The sequence below is a fragment of the Ascidia mentula genome, chromosome 4 (assembly GCF_947561715.1).
Source record: "Ascidia mentula chromosome 4, kaAscMent1.1, whole genome shotgun sequence".
Classification (NCBI taxonomy): domain Eukaryota; kingdom Metazoa; phylum Chordata; class Ascidiacea; order Phlebobranchia; family Ascidiidae; genus Ascidia; species Ascidia mentula.
This window is the reverse complement of record NC_138569.1, coordinates 7048415-7067957: the sequence shown is the minus strand read 5'-3', so window position 1 is coordinate 7067957 and position 19543 is coordinate 7048415. Positions and strand designations below refer to the sequence as shown.

Genomic DNA, 19543 nt, shown 5'->3' with positions numbered 1-19543 from the left:
GTCGAATAGAGATTTCAAAAGTCAAGCTCCCGGTGAGGTTTGAACTTGCAAATCAGGCCTACTGTTCAAACGATTGAGCTACGTGAAATAATAGATGGCTATACAGAATTAACCAGGCTACGCAAACATTTCATTCATTTGTGATATTAAACGGCCAATTTTTTTGCTGTCATGCAACTATGTGACCACGTATTCACGCTGTAAAATTTCCTGTTGTGGCTACATATAGCGTTTACAACACACAGATAATTGTAAGATTAGGCAATTGTACATTAAATTCCATGACACTTTATCAGAAATATCACACAAAAAAAGTAAAACTAAAGAAAAATGTACATTTCATTCTTCCCGGCGTAGCACCCAAGCACAATGTATTACTGTATTGTTTGTGACTTTTTTTTCTTTAACAAGGATAAGGAGTTTTTTTTTATTTGTCCTAATTAACAGTTAGCAGCGAAACCAAGAATAACATTATTCGCCAAGAATGTTTTGCCACCCTTGGTTTCCTGGGTGGGTCTTCAGTGTGTATGTGAACAATGATGACTTGTGATTGAAACTGCAACTAACCAAATGGTCACCAGATGGTATGCAACCGGTCGAATCACAAGGAAATGTTAGGTTTGGTAATTGCGGGTACCATGAAATACATAATAATTAATTAGCATCAAACAGACGAGTCTTCCCGCTCTAAGATTCTCTTTTCGCCCTCTGACAATTGTCCGTTCATTCCCGAAACGTACTTCGTATTAAGTTCGCTGGCCAACCCGTCAGTAAATCTCTGTGGAAATTAACACACGAGCATAAGAAATATTGCGTCTACCTTCGTTGCACAGGTGCTGGTGGTACCACCTAGACACATGAGCAGTGTAGCAAAGTTTGGATTGGATATTTACTTGACAAGAGTTTACTAAACCATTGCTGCTTAAGCATACAATTAAAAAAGCAAACAATTCAGATTTTCATTGAAACACATTACACGTTCATTGCAAGTTCAGTACATACAAGTCCGAATTATCATTGGATTTACTACCTTCGCTTTTACAGATTTAACTAAAAACTTAATCGAAAGTCTCACCTCTCTCATTGACCCTTGACCATTCCACATGACGTAGATAATGACTATAGGAATACACAGAATCGAGCACATTGACATACACCAGCCAATAAGGTTTGCCCATGTCGGATACTCGAAATTTCCAACCGTCAACGGTTCCCATTTGATAATGAAGAAAAGTAGCACAGACTAAAAAAAAGCAATTGTTTTATTTTACAATATAGAAATGACACAGCTTTAGGACATACCGATGACACAATGGGAATGAAAAACCTGTAGCAATATTTAAAGTAAAGGGCCATGTTACTGCCGGTCATATCCTTCACGTCACGCTTGAACTGTTCGGCGTCCCAAAGCCACCCGACCGTGAAAGACTCACAAAGTGCTGCCCACAGAAGACAGATGCCAGACGCTCCGTAGTAATTCATCAATTCAAATATATATATTCCGTACTGTAAGAACGATAACTTTGATTAAAAAAATCGATTGTGCATTCACACCAAATTGAGTGGAACAGAACATTTGCTTAAAGTTCGGTAACATTGTTTGCAACTATAATTTTTTTGGTGTGAGACTACAAGCCCGACAATTTTAATGCAATTGTTTGGGAGTAAACCTAAACCGGAGACGAACGAAAACAATTTATTTGATCTGACAATAACGAAGGGATTGTGAAAGCAGTTTCAGGTTCTGATACTTACGCCCGAAAGTTGCATGAGACTGAGCACGAAAAAGGATGCACCTAGCGCAGTGTTGGACCATGCGCGCCAGCGGGGAGTGGAAACCAGCTTTGGAAAAGCGTCACCAATCATAGTCATGAGTCCCTCGAATTCGGTGAACTGTAAAAAAGTTGAAATTTTTGTTGCGCAGTTTCTGAGAATAATATATTAACAAAGGCGACTTACCGAGGTATCGACAGCAACGAAATATATCATGATGAAAAACAAGATTGACCAAATCTGAGGTGCCGGCATCAGAGAGACACCTACTGGAAAAACTTGAAATACGAGGCCTGGTCCTGCAACCGTAAAGTTTTAAAGTAGCAAGGCAGTGAAACATCCATTGCTTGGTTTTATTTTTCAATGTCCTTGCTGCAGTTACATGACCAATTAACCCCTTTTCGTTTATATGCATTGAGTTCAGTTTATTGAGAAAGGGATCCATTACCTGACTGTATGACTTCTGAAATATTCACGTTTTGTACGTGAGCCAAGTGCCCAAGAACACTAAACGTAACGAAACCCATTGTGAGAGAACTGAACGCCCCCGCCGGCACAATCCACAACGACGATCTTCAGGAAAAAAGAATGTCGGTTACTAGCGACAAAATTTTATGACCAACAAACACAATTTAGCAAAACTAAAGAGCGTTTTTCCAATACGATTACCGTGCGGCACTGATAATTCAAAGAATGTAAAATGACAAACTCTACCTGTAAAAGTTCTGGTTGTAGCGATTGTATCGTCCAATGGCCGTAACCGCTGAAAAGCATATCCCGAAAGAATATACTGTTTGGGAAGCAGCTTCAATCCATACCTGAAGATAGTTGAAAATTATGCATACCGTAATCCTATCCTTTTTGCTATCCGTCTACTTAATCATAAAAGCGCCAAAAATATTATAAATATATTTCTATATGAGTCAGGTTTAACCAAACTTCAGAGCAAATCTGTGCTACAAGTATCATATGAAGATGTGCGCACCACATATGTCAGGAATTAGCACGTTTTCCCTCGTTATATGACGTAAATGAATACAGGCCTTACCTGTGGTTTGACAAGTTGACTGAAGTCTGGAATGAGGTAAGCTCTAATTCCGTTCATAGCGCCCTCCAGTGTCACTCCACGAATCAATAGAGCGATGAGCATGACGTAAGGGAATGTGGCGGTAAAATAAACGACCTTAAATGGATGCTTGTTGTAGTCATTCCTGCGGTTGCACCATAACGTATGTTTACCTTTCCACTTGATTTGATTCCTCTTATGGTCACAAAGAACACAGTGACAAAAGCTCCGATGAGGGAACATAGAATCGGCCAATTAAACTCCCCATCTATACCGCTTGCTGGGTTGGGAATTCTCAAAACGTAATTCCTGTACAATAGAAATGCTACGTAATTTCGAGCATCCGAAAGGAACAGTATGTTATATTATGCTATGGTTGCACTGCCACCACGACTTCTTGTAACAAACAAATAAACAAGCACACGAAGATGATTGGCGAAGCTGTTGATTCCAAGCAAAAGTTTACCAAATGCATCAGCTATTTCTCATAACATTTGGCAATATGACGGAATCATTCAAGTTGTTTGCTCGACAAGTGGCGATGTCATAAATTGCAAACGATCGCCATAGTGGAAAGCACATACTTTTTCATTGCATTACTTTGCATCAAGTAAGAAACTATATTTTGTCTGTACCAATGAAAGGTAAATGCATGTTTGTCAGTAAGTTATTTCCACCACGCTGCCATTCAAAACAGAAGCAGGGATTTAAACGAAAAGCCAGTGTGGGCACATATATTATCTGCAAAACCCCTTTTTTGCCAACCAATATCTGTTTTTACCAAAATCTTGCATTCTTGCCCACAGTGGATTATTCGCAAGGCAACACACAAAAGGTTACAAGCTATATCTGAAGTTAAGCCAAAACATCTTGCTTAAACCATGTTACACACGTTCCAGTGGCTGGTCGTCGTGTTGGCGACACACTATAGGCCCGGAGCGGCACAGCATCGGCTTCAAACTACAACAAATATGAGGGAAACACACAGAGTTATATGGCTGCAAAAAGGCAGGGGAATTTACCAGTAACATGACTGGGAAACATCGTATACACATTAAGGTTATTTACGGTGGAAATAAAGACAATATAGTCAACATTGGTTTTAGGTAAAATATCTGCGAAATAAGTTTGTTGGAAAATGATTTTGTCCTAAACCTAAGTCTTCTGTTTGGTGAACAGAAATGGGTCGCCTATAATGCTTGTTTCGGAGATGTGTATTAAATCTAAAGCCGTCTACATTAGGGATTAATGCTACGAACGATCGAAATACGTCATCACAGCACTAATGGCCAAATTAGGTAAGGACACCTTACAAAGAGCGGTGCTTTCAACATTTGAAGAGAAAAATTTACATCTCTTTCAACTTTTCGTGTGGCTAATTCCTCATTCTATGTGCAGTCTCGTGGAATCTTTTAAGGCAAAATCCGGCATGTGTTGAACGTTAGTGAAGAGGGAGAGGAGCACTCAGGTAATGTTACAATCACCCATGCGTGCAAATCTATTCGTTTGGTGTCGAAAGCTAATCAGTAAAAGAACTTGGGTAAAGCGGGCATGAGTTGCATAATTATAATTCGTCAATTATTCGTCAAATGTTGCAAAATTATGTTGCATAATATAATTCGTCAAATGTTGCATAATTATGTTGTATAATAAGTTATAAATCGTTAAATGTTGCATAATTATAATTTGTCGGTTTTGATGCAACGAAACTAATATTCTGTGAGCGACCGCCAACAGAATATTGTCACCTTCACCAAAATCAACGTATAAATTCTATTGCTTTGGCGCCCTACATGTCAATGGAGAAAGATTCGTGCATTGCGCTTTTTCTGTACAAATTCCTACCTCCAGAATTGAACCTGAGGTAAGGACTCCTTGGTGTAGACGAGGAGACCGTCTGAAGATGTGTTGCTTCCCTCCGAGGATAGTTTGAAAACTGATTGGTTGGTTGCCATTTCCATTGTTATACACGAATTGGTATTCCACGGGTTGTCTGAGTGGCCATACGGCATATTAATCCAATGGTTTTAAAATCCGCAAGATATTTTGACCAAAAGTATGAAAGTACAGGATTTGGCGTGCCAAAAACTATATTCACTGATTTAAAGGAATTATGTTTTTTGTTATCCTGATGTAAAATGTATACTTTATACTTTGTTCATTTGCTTTAAGGCGGGAGTGTTTTTGAATCACTTCACAATTTAAATCACCAATATTGGTTATTATATTATGGTTTATTAGAATAAATATGGTTTAAAACTCTTACCACATGTGGTCCAAGGAAGAGGCCCCAATGTAAACGAATGCCCCAAGAAGAGAATTCCCCAAGCCATTATCAACATGTAGGGAATCATGCTGAATATGGTGACGAACATTGACGCGTAGCCGATGCCCTGCGCAAGCGTAAACGCATGAAGTTCAGCTTTATAAAATGTATGGATCTCGCACTGACAACTGTATGTGGTTTTTGCCAAAACGTTTTTGCTTGCACTAAGGTTAGTCCTAGAATTTTTTTACTGCAAAGTTTCACGGATATTGGATATTGGGTTGAGTAAATTGAAAAATCCCACCTTCATGATTGGAACGCGGTTCCAAGCGCCAAGGCGCCCCTTTCTCGTAAATTGACCCAATCCAATCTCGAAAGTGTAGAGAGGGAGTGAAATGACGGCCAAAGATAAGGCGTAGGGAATAAGAAATACGCCTGTAACGATCGTCATACACAGTAACTAAGTGAGCAAAAAAATGCATAGCGCAAGGGCAGTTATATATCTTTTAAAATAACTTATTATTTAAGTTACATTCTAGATTAGAAATGTCAACGAACATAAAGGTTTTGAGGTGATTTAAAACCGTCTTTTCATGACAAAATAAAATACGTATGTGAGTGGTTCGTATATTATGTACCAAAGCGCATGGACTGCAAGCAGTTGTTCATTGAGTGCAATTTCCTAAATTTAGCACCAAATTTTAAGTGAAATCGATGAATATCGCTTGAAGAGCCAAAAAACAATGCATTTGTAGTGGAATGAGTAGTCCATAAAAACGATTGCGTTTTGTACAAAAGGCTATGGAACTGCAACGTTTTGTGGTTAATACTGAACCGGAAGCATCGCCTACCTCCTCCATTCTTCTGGCACAAGTAGGGAAATCTCCACAGGTTTCCGAGTCCCACCAGGTAACCAACTTGAGTAAACATCGACTCAATGGGCTTGTCCCATGTCCTGGAATTAATAGGTGTTCAAATTGTTGAAAATAATGCCAATGCAAATGTATAGTTTAAAGCTATGTTATATCACCTACGAACCTGTCAGTTTCTTCTTCTTTTTCCTTCCCCATGATCAAATGTATACAGCTGAACCAAATGAACAATTTTCACAACTTAGTATTTTCGGAATTGGAATTTTGTAATGTCTAGAATAGCAATCATTCTACAATTTACGACTATTTTTAAGTTTGACATCAAGCGAAAAAAGATCGTATGGAACTTATCACAATTTTAACTTATAATGTTGCGTAAAAGGACAGTGCGTCAAAAGCGCAACGACAGACAAAGTTAAGTTAAAATGTGTGGGTCTTGCGGACTCGCTTACAACCTTCTACTCGAGATTTCATAAATGCTTCACTACACACTAATACAACATTGAACCATGAAGTCTCGTATACGAGTCTGACAGATCATTTTTCTGCGAGTAAATTTCTGTAAAACGAATTACAAATTTTGGGTTTTTATCTGTTCTGCGTTGTTACCGACAAAAGAAAACAAGCTATCAATCTATGCCACTTTTACTCTGGATGCATGGATACGGAATGCAAGCGACTTGTTTCGTGCCTCGTTTGTCAGTGCGCAACATTTTTTTCGCCGCATTTTCGGTCGTCTACCTACTGGTAGTTTTCCACTACCTCCGCGACAAAGGGAAAGATTTGCAAATGCAAACGCAGCACAAATTGACGAAAAATTTGTTGGTGACTCAGCTGAAAACATACCGTCGAGCCGTTCTTGCGTGTTACTTTTTTCGCTTACTCAGCACTAGCACTGTCGACTTCACCACGGTCTACAGCACACCGGAGCCCAACTTGTCCATATAGATGTACAACAATTTCATACTACCCGCAGCAGTTAAATATTAAATAAAATCAAATAAAATACCATTAAAAGTGTTGTACATAACGCCCACTTCTTAAATGCATTACATCCATGCAACGTATACGACGTGTGTTCTTGGTGCAACGATTTACTTTAAATTACAGCATTGTAACTGCACTCAACCATTATTTGTAAAAATTGACTTTTCAAACATATTATCGCATTGGAAAATGCTGCTTCTCTGCCCTAACATGTATTATCTTCCGTTCAGATTTTCCCCTTACCCCAACAAAATAACGCCACAATATAATGTTTTTGAAGCTTCGTGTTTTGGAATACGAATCAAGCGCTACAGATGACGCAGCAACCGCGGCACAAAACCCTCGATAAAAACGCAAAACTTCAAGTGCTAAAACAACTGGGGATAGGGGTCACAATTGCTCTGACCAATAGGTTATGAACCGAAGATTTTGCTAACCCAGGTGATACGGATGAAAGGTTGGAATGAAAACAAATGTATTTGTGTGCGATGGAGGAAATTAAATTTTGTAATTTACCAAGAGGTGATGGAGTGGATAGAAAAGAATCTTGTGGATTTTTTTCATTTGTTATGTTGCATATCACATGTAATGAGATACACAGATTCACTTAATGCCGCACTTTGATCAAAGGTAAACAAACAAAGCCACTGAAACAAAAGCAACGCAAAGAAAACAATAGTTCTGCGCGTTGTCTCGACTCATAATAAACTAGTTTACAACTCTATAGGTGAGAACTGCTCTTTGCCTTCAATGTACAAATATTCTCCAGGCAAATTTGGCTGCTCATTGCAAAACAGTAAAAACTATACTAGCATCATTAACATTGATAAATCTCTCGGCTTAAATTACTTCTGTCACATGGTGCAGCAAAAATGATAGTTACATGTTTCGGGCACATATTTTAGATAACGGGTTGCGATGTAGGGTGGCCATCCTCTGACAGCCTAACGCGTCAACAATTTGAGTGAATAATCAGATTGAAACCCAATGCTGAAAAACACTTCCCACGCCCCTGCATTGATACCACACCCACAAATTCTCATCCAATAGGATTACAAATCGCGTAGACGTAGTTTGTTTATCGAACTGGCTCCTCATAATCGGGGTATAGGTGAGTTGCTCGAAACATCAGACTGGTTTGGTTTAAGCCAACTAAACCAAACACTATGTGCCAAATAAAATCACGAATTATCCAGCGACTCCACAATGTAGCTGATGATTATTGAAAACTCAGGAAGGATATAAACCTGTCATCATTGTGGTAGAGGAAACAGTTTGTGTTCCTCTGAATGAGACACTATAATTTGGTTTGTAAATGTGATTAATCTTTGAAATAAGATAATTATGCAACTGTTTGCTGACTGCCAGGATTATTGCTCAGTCAGTTTGTAGTTCGTATACGTTCTTCAGTCAATTCAAACGCTCTTCTGACTTTTATACGAACTACAAAGGTACTGTGTGGTCCCTTACAAATTCTTTTGCAGCATTTCTTTTGCTATATCTTATCACCAATCACTGTATGGTGTAAATCTATAGTTTAAATTTGGCTCCCACGTGCTTCTAACACATCACCGTGTAAAAACGTACTTTGCCGCCTTTATCTTTGGCGTTTCCACACCCAGTAACCCCAAAACAACGCTTCAGCGTTTCGAGTCGCCCTGTTTCGTAAGTATGCCACGAAGAAAGTTTCTCCACTTTAGCATTCGTGTAGGTCCGCAAGTCTGGTTTAAGATGGGTTTCAAAATTAAAGCCCAGGAAAGAGTTAAGATAGATTGTATACAGTAGTTTTACCAAAGAACTGCACTTGGCCAACCCTGATATTTTCGCAAATCTAAAAGTTGTTATATCTGATCGTGCGCCATCACAATTCTGGCTATACCTGAGTACATTCATGGAAGAAAACTATGAACAACATCACTTGCAACGAAATGCTGCAAATACAAATTCCGCATCGAGATCCAATGCGGTGCCAATATATATTGCATAGTCTAATGAAATTTCAACACTTATAATTAACTTGGCTGTTTTGGTGAGCATATCTTTTTATTGTCCGATACCCATCTTCGGCAATGAGGTGCAATTTGGAACGGCACTGAATACTTACGTATGAAGCAGGCCTGCGATGTTGAGCAGATGTGCGCTACTATACGTATGAAGCAGGCCTAGAAACAAGCATCGTTATAATTAACGTTAGCAAAGTTATGTTTATTTTCCCTCGCTCGAAAAACCATTGATCGCTTTTAACCAATTGAGTCAACTGCAAGTTACAACATACTAAACACAACACAAGCGCACATCTGCTCCAACATCGCAGATCGTACGTCATAAATAATAATTTTATAGGAATGTATTCGGGTATTATTTGAGACTTGTGCACTACACATACGTGCAATTACTTACCGTAAATGGCCTCTGGTTGTCTCATACAATAAAAGGCACAACAAAAACAATTCAAAAAAAATAATAAATGTGCAGTTGTAAGAAGCAACGGATATGCATGGTTTGGTGTAAACCTTTCAACGCGGATGGTGACACAATCAAATAATTCAATCTCTTAATATCAACTGGTAAACTAATGCCTCGCAAAACTGACCTCTCCTGAAACGTACAGTATATTTCATGGCGCAACGGGCCAGTTTTATTCATCACAAAAATAACGCAGAGGCCAAATAGATACTGATAATGTTCAAAGGTTATCCTCACATTTTCAGGAAATGTTCGCTGCGTGGCAGGCTAGCAATTCTAATAGCGTTTCTGGCAATGCAACGTAACAGCACCTTGGGCGAGAGATTGGTAACATCAGTCAAACGCCGAAGAAAACCTGAACAGGATTCGCGTCATTCGGTGTATATTCGGTTTGTGTGACTCCGGTGAGGTTCAAAGTTCTAAATCAGGAAACAACATTCAAGCTTGTACGAAACGGGGGGTAATATGTACAAGTCCAGCTGTGCGTATTGGTGTACAACACGTACTAGCGGTTTTCTTGAGGTTTCTACAAACACTGTTACATCGAAATCACTCGAGCAGGTGAAGAACAGCGTCACATGGTGTGGTTGAGTGACGTTTTGTGATCGTCCCCTTTATCTATGACAAAACTTTTCCACGCTGTCATTCTTTTATGGGTAATCAATGCACAATGCAAAAGTTTTCTTTCTTTTTCTTTGAGCTTGAAGGAGTATTGGAAAGCATGTCACCCACATTCAGCGATCGTCCCTTTTGTGCGGAGTACGGATATTTGTGTTGGGGTCAACATCTTTCCACTGTGATAATGCAATACCCGGTCTGACAACTTTTTTGGGGGAAGTAATGCATTTGCCTTCTAACCTTTTAGGCTATCGTGAAAAATCATCGTCACGTTCAAATATCCTGCGATGGACAGATCTTATAACTAAATGACCTTAAATATTGAAATATTAGGATCTTAACTTTTGAATTTATGCGTATGTAAAGGTCCAGGGCTTCTGACTTGTCCACAGCAAGTTTGAACTTTTTTGTTCAGTTGCATTAGGTTACACACGGGACAACGCTATGAATGCACCGAAGATTTACAAAACAAAACTGTAAAATCGCACCAATTGCAAAGCCTTTCCCGTTTTAAAGCTGTGTTATTTTACTGGTGCCAAGTAATACGAGTAAGCTGTACACATTCAATCTGGCGAATACGTAAACCGAATTGTTTCATGCTTGGTATGGTCTGGGCTCTTATCTACATATTCAGTTCAAAAACATCCGTCGTTTTAAATCAAGGTGTCTGCTTCAATCATTTTCTCTTCCACAGTGTCGCCCACCTCTGATCGCTTCGTTTCCACCGATTGGCGCAAGCTTTGTTGAAATTTCTGGAAACAACAAAATATCAACCATATGTTGAGTTTAATTTAGTCAGCTTTTCCTTACAGATCACAAACATAATACGTGTTGGATGTTTGGTGAAGCCTAAGCAATAAACCAATCTACCAACGGTTTATGTTTATACCTTCATCAAACTCCCCTTTCCTTTCCATATAACATAGGCAGCTGTAACAGGAATGCAGAGTATCGAAGCCAGTGCCATGCCCCAACCAATCACGTTCGCCCACGTCGGGTAAATAAAGTCACCGACCGTCAAAGGTTCCCATTTAACGATGAAGAAAAACAGGACGAACTGCAAAGTGAAGCAACAAACCATTAATTAGCTTTAGTTGTGGTTTTAAACTGTCATACCAGCGACACTAGTGGTGTCAGAAACTTGTAACATATTTTGATGAACCCAGCGAGGTTACTGCCGGTCATTTCCTTAACGTCACGCCCAAATCGTTCTACGTCCCATAGCCATCCAGCTGTGACCGCCTCCGCCAAACCAAGTAGAATCATAGAAATGCCAGAAGAACCGTAGATGTTGATCAATTCAAACACGTAAATTCCATTCTGAAATACAAACCCAATTCTTTCCTAAACCTTAAACTGTAGGTTTTTCGTATTTATTAACCTGTCTGCGGTTTATATGGAAATAGAAGTCACATGGTACTATTTATCACATGGTGCAAAGCAACACTTACGGCCGGCACTTGTGAGAGGCATAAAATGAAGAAAGTTAATCCAAGAGCGCTGTTCGTGCAAGCTCGTTTGCGTGGTGTAGAAATAAGCTTCGGAAAAGCGTCGCCAATTATAGTCATCATGCCCTCGAATTCAGAAAACTGGAAGCAGTATTACCACACATAAAAAACTCTAAAATCTCTTCTAATAATAACTCCAAACAGTTGGATGCAAATGTAAATCTGCTTTTTAGAACACGTTAGTCAGGTTCTAGATTATACGTTGACTGCTGCGAATTGCAGATATTTTACCGAAGTATCGACGGCCACAAAGTAGATCATCAGAAAGAACATGACGGACCAGAATTGAGATGCGGGCATAAGAGAAACAGCCACGGGAAACACTTGAAACACAAGCCCTGGACCTGGAACAGTGAATAGATCATTTAAATCTTTTCCAAGTGCTTGTATACACACTCAAAAGTTTCCATGATCTTTCAAATCACCCGTCTAATACAGGAGAACCAACCGTAATAAATGAAAAATATTTAAAAAAATTATATTATGTGATTTAAACAATGTAATTTATGTGAGTAAAGATCTTAGTTAATTTTTTTTCATTAAATTCAGCTTTTTGATTTTTGAGTCATGTCAAGACGTCAAAACAATGAATACATGTGCACTCATCCGTGAATATAGTTGGAAAGGTTTTCATATGTGTCATTGTCTTCTTTGAAAAAGTTCGGACAGTTCAAAATGCCCAATGAATTATGAATTTATAAATTTAAAATCAATTTTTATGTGATGGTCTTGTTACTTTTGCCAAAAAATACGTATATTATGTTCATAATTTTTACTCCTGGAGTCTATTGTAATGGCAATTTACCGGACTGCACCACATCAGATATGTTCACATCCATGACGTGGGCAAGATGGCCGAGGACACTGAACGTTGCCAAACCCATAGTGAACGACGTAAGGCAACCAAGGCAAATCACGATGAGAGACGATCTAAATAAAGTGAGTGCATGTTTTCACTTCATACAAAACGACAAAATAAAAACAGGTCAGAAGGATGAATTGCTAATACGACCGTATTAAATTAACCTTGCCAAGCACAATTAGATAGGACTGCAATCATACTCCCCATTGTAAAGTGGTTTACCTGTAGAAGTTGTTCTTGTATTTATTGTAACCGCCAAACGCGGTCAAAGCAGCATACCCGATGCCAAATGTATAGATAGCTTGGGAGATTGCGTCAACCCAAACCTAAAACATACAGTTATCTTCAGAGTAGTTATATCCGATTTAGGTCTTGGCCGCCAGATCTATAATTGCTTTTGGCCCACACCAGGCCTCGGGACAAACAAACAGTTTACTGGTGTATTACAGTGCTTGTTAATCTGGTGGTTGAGACACTGTGGGGTCACATGGTAGATTTTTTCGGTGGCAAAGAGTTCAACAGTTTTGCACATAGCACTGGTCTAGACTATGGTGAATTACTGACTGGGAGCTTATTACCTGTGCTTTGGCGAGACGGGACAAGTCAGGAACAAGGTAAGCTCTTAATCCCTTGCTTGCGCCCTCAAGTGTAGCGCCACGCACTAGCAAAGCGACCAGAATTACGTAGGGGAAGCTTGCGGTAAAGTACACAACCTGAAATTTAAATATTTCACTTTCTTATTGTTTAATTTAACTTCTATGACGTATCTTCGTAAAGTAACAAAAAATTTGCTTTTTTTTCGTAACATGTACATGCCACTGGTTTTATTTTGAGGATATAACCTTAGGCATGAAAAGTGACGTAAAATACGTATGTTGCACAGGTTGCATCCTTCATTCATGAATGAATAACATATGAAAATCCAATGTTTCCCAACCAATGGTACTCGTACCATTGCATTTTAGGTGTTATTGTAGGTTTGGTCGGTGTTTCATCATAAAACTAAATAGTGCTCATAAAATATCCGCATGATTACGTGTAGCTTGATGCATATTCTTCAGCTTCACCAACCTAAATTACGTTTAATGGAACGTGGTGCTTGACCACCAAAATGTTGGGAAACACTGGGTTAATTTGACATTGATCCGAACATGGAGTGGAGCAGTTACCTCCAGATGGTACGTGACCACATAAGGTTTGAAAACAACACAACAAACTCATGGTTTTTCCAAATAAACATTCCTTGCGTTGTTATTAAAGTACTATTTGTCATCACCTTTCCACTGGTCTTGATTCCCCCGACGGTTACAAAGAACACAGTGACAAAAGCTGCGATGAGGGAACAAAGAATCGGCCAATTAAACTCCCCATCTATACCGCTTGCTGGGTTGGGAATTCTCAACACGTAATTCCTGTTCACAACACTAAAATCAGCATCTTATCGCATAGCTTTGACAACATTTAGGGTTAAACTCTTGTTGCCCTGTTCTTAGCAAGACAGCATAGCCTAGATTTAAACCTACGCAAAATAGAGCCAGCGATTTAAATTACGGCATTTGCTGGGTTGCATGCTGCAGAGCCGTCACATGTCGTCTGGTCGTTCGAAGTGTTGATGAATAACGCTAAAACCAACAGTAGCAAAAAAGAAACAAAAACATATCACGTTAGACGAGTTCGTGGAAAATTGTGTTCAAATATTGTCCAGAAACAAATATCCTAAGCGTATAATATTGGCACAAACCCTTCCATGTTGTTTTAAAGCGCTTGGAACATAATAGCAATAAACAATACAAGTAAAGTATTCAAATCATAAAAAGAAAAAAATCAGTCAGTTCTACTGATGGAAGAATTCCCTCGTGATTTTTACCTCCAAAACTGGACTTCCGGCAAGGACTCTTTATTGTATAGGACAGAACCGTTCGACGACCGGTTTGTAGCCGTCTGGAAAGTGACGCACGAATTAGTGTTCCAGGGGTTATCTGCAAATAAATTTCACGTAAAATAAGATGTTTCCAATTTGCGACGTAGGTTTTGTATTGTAAAAAATACTTTTTTGGAACACTCAAGAGCATCACCATGCGGCAAAATTTTGCTACAAATCTGACCTAAAACAAAATGAGGATTTCTGTACCATGTGAATAGATTTGTTTTAAGCTATTTTGACAACTTGCTATTTTTGGTAAAAGACCACCACATCTTACCGCACGTTGTCCACGGCAGAGATCCAGTTGTAATGGAGTGCCCAAAATACAAAATTCCCCAAGCCATTACCATCATGTAGGGAAGCATAGCCAGTACAACTAGAACCACCGAAGCGTATCCAACACCCTGATTGAAACAAATTACTTTTACAAACCACAGGATCAAGTTTTTTGTGCGCCTCGCTGGTTACAGTGGGCAATGAGCGTAGATGCACCATTTTCGTTTGACTGACAACAGTTTTTTATTTGGACCATCTGTCTTTTAGTGACAACCGCTGAATTTGGGTTCAAAGATAACACAGTCATAACTAGGCTACTTTACAAGGAGGTTTTTTGTTTTTTTCGTTTTTTTTACAGTCTAAACGCACAACAAATAAGCTCATTCCGCGCCATGAACCTTATCGCGCACAGAGCGCTGGGGATTAACGGCTAAAGTTCCGAATTCCGTTGCGAGTTTGGACATTCTTGGATGATCTTTTAGTCACGGCATTGTGCTGTAGAGTTTGCCTATGTACCATATGAATTAATTTACAGAGGTATTTTTTACGATGGTAGCAATGAAAGCAATTACCAATTTGCCTTATATTTATTCTTACAAAATAACCTTCATTAGCGGTATTCTGTTCCAAGCAGCTACCCTTCCTCTACTAGTAACCTGTCCAAGTCCAACCTCGAAAATGTACAAAGGAATTGACATCACGATGACGGAGAGAGCGTAAGGAATCAAGAATACTCCTTAAAAAATGACCTACGTTTTAACCACTGGAGATCATAATGGCAAAAACGTGAATGCCTAACGTAGAATTTTTTTCGTAACATTGTAAATTAAAAACTAATTACAACTGCGTAATGAAAATTAAGTTGAAAAACTATCATTACTGCAATTAAACAAAAAAAATCGCTAGGCATAACAACATTGTCACTATGAAAGAAATTTCAAATCTTATGCCTCCTCCATTCTTTTGGCACAGATATGGAAATCGCCAAAGGTTACCAAGTCCAACACAGTAACCGATTTGCGCGAAAACAGATTCAATCGGACGATCCCATTTGTCTCTGCGGCAAAAATAATAATTTACTGGTTAGAAGGAATTTCACCCGACCAGCTATTTATAATGACTTGAAAGTAATGGTAATATTTTTGTTCAGAGAAGATAGAAAACAATACAAAACAAGTTAGCAGACAGCAATATCATTAAAATGATAAAACTTTTTTCCTCTTTTTTTCTTGTCGCAAATCATTGCATATTTCCCAATTTTTTTAAGTTTATGGAGCAATAGTTTAACAATTGAAAACCAACTTCACAATATCAATTAGATTCCCCACCTTTTATCCTCTACCATTTTCATTGCTGGTCAAACTTATGTAATTATCACGAACCTATATCTGCGAACAGATGAACGTGGTATAGTGAAGCACAGCACAATTGCTTTTAGAACTTATAATTTCATGGTTGTTAATTCGTGCGATGCGGCAGATCATGCGGAACCTAGCATCGCAAGTTAAACATAAACATATCCATCTCCTGTTTTACTGCTTGTACAAGATTCAATCAAATAAAATAAATTATATTCCATGTGCAGTGAAGTACAAAACGAAACAAAACTAGAATCAGGTAAAACCAAGTTCCTCTGCCAGGTCGTCGGTTTCTAAAAGTCAAATAAGCTAACTATGTTGCAACGAAAAGCACTGTTGGTGGCGCTACATTGTAACTATATGTGATAGTTATTAGTCGTAGAGTTTGCCCGTGAACCTCACTCTAGAATTCATTGTCTGTTTTAGGGTTTAAACATTTCCCTGGGCCAAATATCCTGCTTCCTTTTATACCTTCCACTGTAATATAATATTCTCAGTCGTTTATTCCAAATATTTCTTCAGGTCTTATAAATCATATCTTTTTGCATCGAGACTCCAGGTAAACAACAGAACAGAATAGAATGGCAAATCACTGTATTGCCCACACACACAGGAAATGCACAGCACCAAAGGAAGCGATTACGCAGCAACATAGACTGACTGTAGCAGTTCTCATGGGAAACTGATTTTCCAAACGCACACATGCGGTTGCCTTGATAACGTTAGCAAATGTGATGATAACGTAGCAATGTGAGCCTTTTGCACAACTTATTTTGGTAATGATAAAATCCTTTGGGGCGAAAAAGTTTCTTTTCTATTGCACAAAAAACTTTACCTGACATATTTTACATCATTGCTGTCTGAACTGTTTATAGCAGTGGTATTTTTTTCACCAACGCCGCCTTTTTCTCGTTTTGCTACAAATTCGTCCCCAGGATGAAGCGGTTTAAACAAAACTACAATCAAAAGAAACAAATTGGTTTGACAACCTGGTTCTATTTATATTATATGTAATATGCTACCACAACAACTTACAAAACCTCGTGTAGACGTCGACTTAGACGTACTTCTTGTACATTTAAAGCTGAAAAGACTTCATATCTATCTGCAGTCGACGGGGCCCCGTCCGCACCGCAAGCAACTATTGTTGAGCTCAGAACGGCACTAAACTTTATTTTGTTTGTGCTAGAAACCAGAATTAGCTTATGTTATAATAAGTTGTATAGTAACACGGGCATGTATTACCACCGTACAGGCCTTCATTAGCAGCGTTCTATCTAGTTTTTGCTTCTTTTCATCAAAAACCAAAATAACCTTTCAAAACAGACTTTTACAAAGCTAAAGTGCCTGACAGCTTGTAGCTACAAGCTCATGTAATACTCTGGGTCTCCAACCATCGAGCCGAAGACCGAATACTACTGATACAGAGAAACGCTCAACAACCAAGCGAAAGGTATAAATTTTTTAACGCTCCGGCACTCCGGCATTCCGGCATGATCCATGGATGAATTCAGGCGAAAGAACAAAGGTAACAAACCCATTCAAGCTGAAAGCAGAGCGTTTGGACACAGCCCACGGCACGTTTTGAAAGTACGTTGCAGACAAGTAGACAAGCATTTATACTTCGTAACCCACGAGTGCTACTATGGACACAGTCGTGTGTGTAAAACACAATCCATCGAAATTTTTACTGCGGGCATTTTGTTTAGATTCGTGTTTTTCTGTCAGGGAAGTATTTTTCGTTGGCCTTACAGCAAAAAATGGCCATACACACATCCTTTCACATATCACTTTATTCTATGCTTTGTACCCGTTTGTGGGGATCATTGGATGTTTAGTCCTATAAGTCAAACCCAACTTGTAATTCTGCCTTTGGCCTATTTCGCTATGTGACCATTACCACGTTGTCGATCACAGAATCATTCCTTTCTCCTTTCGCATGACTGAAGCCATTATTTGGGGATGCTGAAGCAGAACACAGTTATACCTACTTTCCTTCAATTGTTGCCTGCACTGTTTTTTTTGTCTCCATTTACTCACCGCATTGATAAGTTTTCAAATCTTTTCAAAACCACAATTTTTTGCTGGAAAGAACAGCAGGTCGCATCTTTTTTACGTTTGTCCAACATTAGACTGCAAAAACAATTGCTATTCCACGCCGATCAATGTAAATACCGAAGGTTGAATAGCAATCTAAGTTAGCTTGCTTTGGCTTTGCACATGTAACTGACTTGGCGCCACACATCAGCGTGATAGGGAGGCGGCATTCAAGCAGATAAAACCGCTATTGTGCGGAAGCGACAAAATCAACAACACCGCCCGAAATGTCACGACGTAGCAAAATAACAGGAACGTGACTATTTCCTTTCCAGAGGCATCATTACGCGTTTAGTTTTGCTTTGGCGACGCTGAGGATGATTTGAAGAGAAAATCTAGAATGAAAACCGTTGTAATATTGCCACGAACTGAAATGTTCATCAGTGGAGGTCACTTTTCCAACGCCGTACAACGTAGGTACTGTAGGTGGTAAGGAGGACACCCAAAACAGTTTTTCCTATAGTTAAAATGTTTCTTCATACGAATCGGTATAGATTGTGTTCCATCAAGAAAATTGTTCATACGCACATTTTTCAATCTGCAAGTTGGCATTTCGAACTCCAAATCCCAGGAGCGATATTAGTATTATATTTATGCTGAAGTGTTTTATTGAACTATTTGGACTGTGACGTCATCACCGTCTTCTCTTTCATTATCTTTCTCAACTGGACGTAGACCTGGTCAGAATCTCTGCACACATTTGTCAAAAATTACCGTATATTTTTCACAAAATCTTGTGCTTTGTATTAACCTTTTTTAATCTTCCCTTTTACACAACGTAGGCATGCAGAGAAACCATCCAACTTGGGAACCACTTCACCGAAAGTCAACAATGTATTGGAAAATCCAGAGGCACAGTAGGTGTTGAATAATTCAAACACCTAAATCCCATGCTGAAAACAAATAATCATTAAGGGGCCTGAGCAACGAATTTTCAAGAAATGTCGCAAACCTTGAGATATATTTTATAATTAGTTTTAAACTAACCGCTTGCACTTGCGAAATACGTACAATGGAAAAGGTTATTCCAAATGTGCTTGAAATCAGTTTCGGAAAGCGACACCAATGACGGCCATATGCCCTAGATTTCGGATAACTTAAACTTAAAGCAACAGTTAAACGGATTGAATAACATGCATGAACCTCTTAAAGCTGACGATAAGAATAAATTTAAACTTTCGTATCAAGGAGCAAAACAAATATGTCAGTATTGTAACTCGAAAGATCGTTGACGACTGAAGTATCGACGCAACAAAGTAAATCATCAGAAAAAACATGACGGACCAGAACTGAAATGCGGGCATAAGAGAAACAGCCACGGGAAACACCTGAAACACAAGTGGAACAGAGAAAGTCCGTTTAGACCTGGACTTGTGGTCAATCGCCTATGTAGCATTATACACCAATCTTCGAATGATTTCTGACGGAAAGCGCGTGCAGCCAACAGAATCATACTTGTAGCAGAATTAC

General features: G+C 38.9%; 2 protein-coding genes across 3 annotated transcripts; both read right to left on the bottom strand.

Annotated features, from left to right (window-relative positions):
• Positions 1 to 94: 94 nt before the first annotated feature.
• On the bottom strand, positions 95 to 6269 carry LOC145897074 (sodium- and chloride-dependent creatine transporter 1-like). Its single transcript, XM_082985240.1, has 14 exons — positions 6144 to 6269; positions 5957 to 6060; positions 5410 to 5540; positions 5106 to 5232; positions 4685 to 4832; positions 3013 to 3148; positions 2822 to 2956; positions 2488 to 2591; positions 2222 to 2346; positions 1960 to 2072; positions 1756 to 1893; positions 1303 to 1506; positions 1076 to 1243; positions 95 to 778 (listed from the first exon to the last, which is right to left on the bottom strand). The coding sequence occupies exons 1-14, from the start codon at positions 6173 to 6175 to the stop codon at positions 665 to 667; spliced, it is 1779 nt and encodes a 592-aa protein (XP_082841366.1). The 5' UTR covers positions 6176 to 6269; the 3' UTR covers positions 95 to 664.
• Positions 6270 to 9654: 3385 nt separating this feature from the next.
• LOC145897075 (sodium- and chloride-dependent GABA transporter 3-like) lies at positions 9655 to 16027 on the bottom strand. Of its 2 annotated transcripts, none has more exons than XM_082985242.1 (14): positions 15947 to 16027; positions 15569 to 15675; positions 15224 to 15354; positions 14620 to 14746; positions 14286 to 14397; positions 13695 to 13830; positions 12997 to 13131; positions 12641 to 12744; positions 12362 to 12486; positions 11788 to 11900; positions 11500 to 11637; positions 11165 to 11368; positions 10938 to 11105; positions 9655 to 10800 (listed from the first exon to the last, which is right to left on the bottom strand). In XM_082985242.1, exons 1-14 carry the CDS (start codon positions 15967 to 15969, stop codon positions 10702 to 10704), a joined length of 1722 nt encoding a protein of 573 aa, XP_082841368.1. In that variant the 5' UTR covers positions 15970 to 16027; the 3' UTR covers positions 9655 to 10701. The 2 variants fall into 2 exon arrangements, with proteins under 2 accessions (XP_082841368.1, XP_082841369.1); XM_082985243.1 differs by having other exon boundaries at positions 15614 to 15675; positions 15947 to 15978.
• Between the last annotated feature and the right edge of the window lie 3516 nt (positions 16028 to 19543).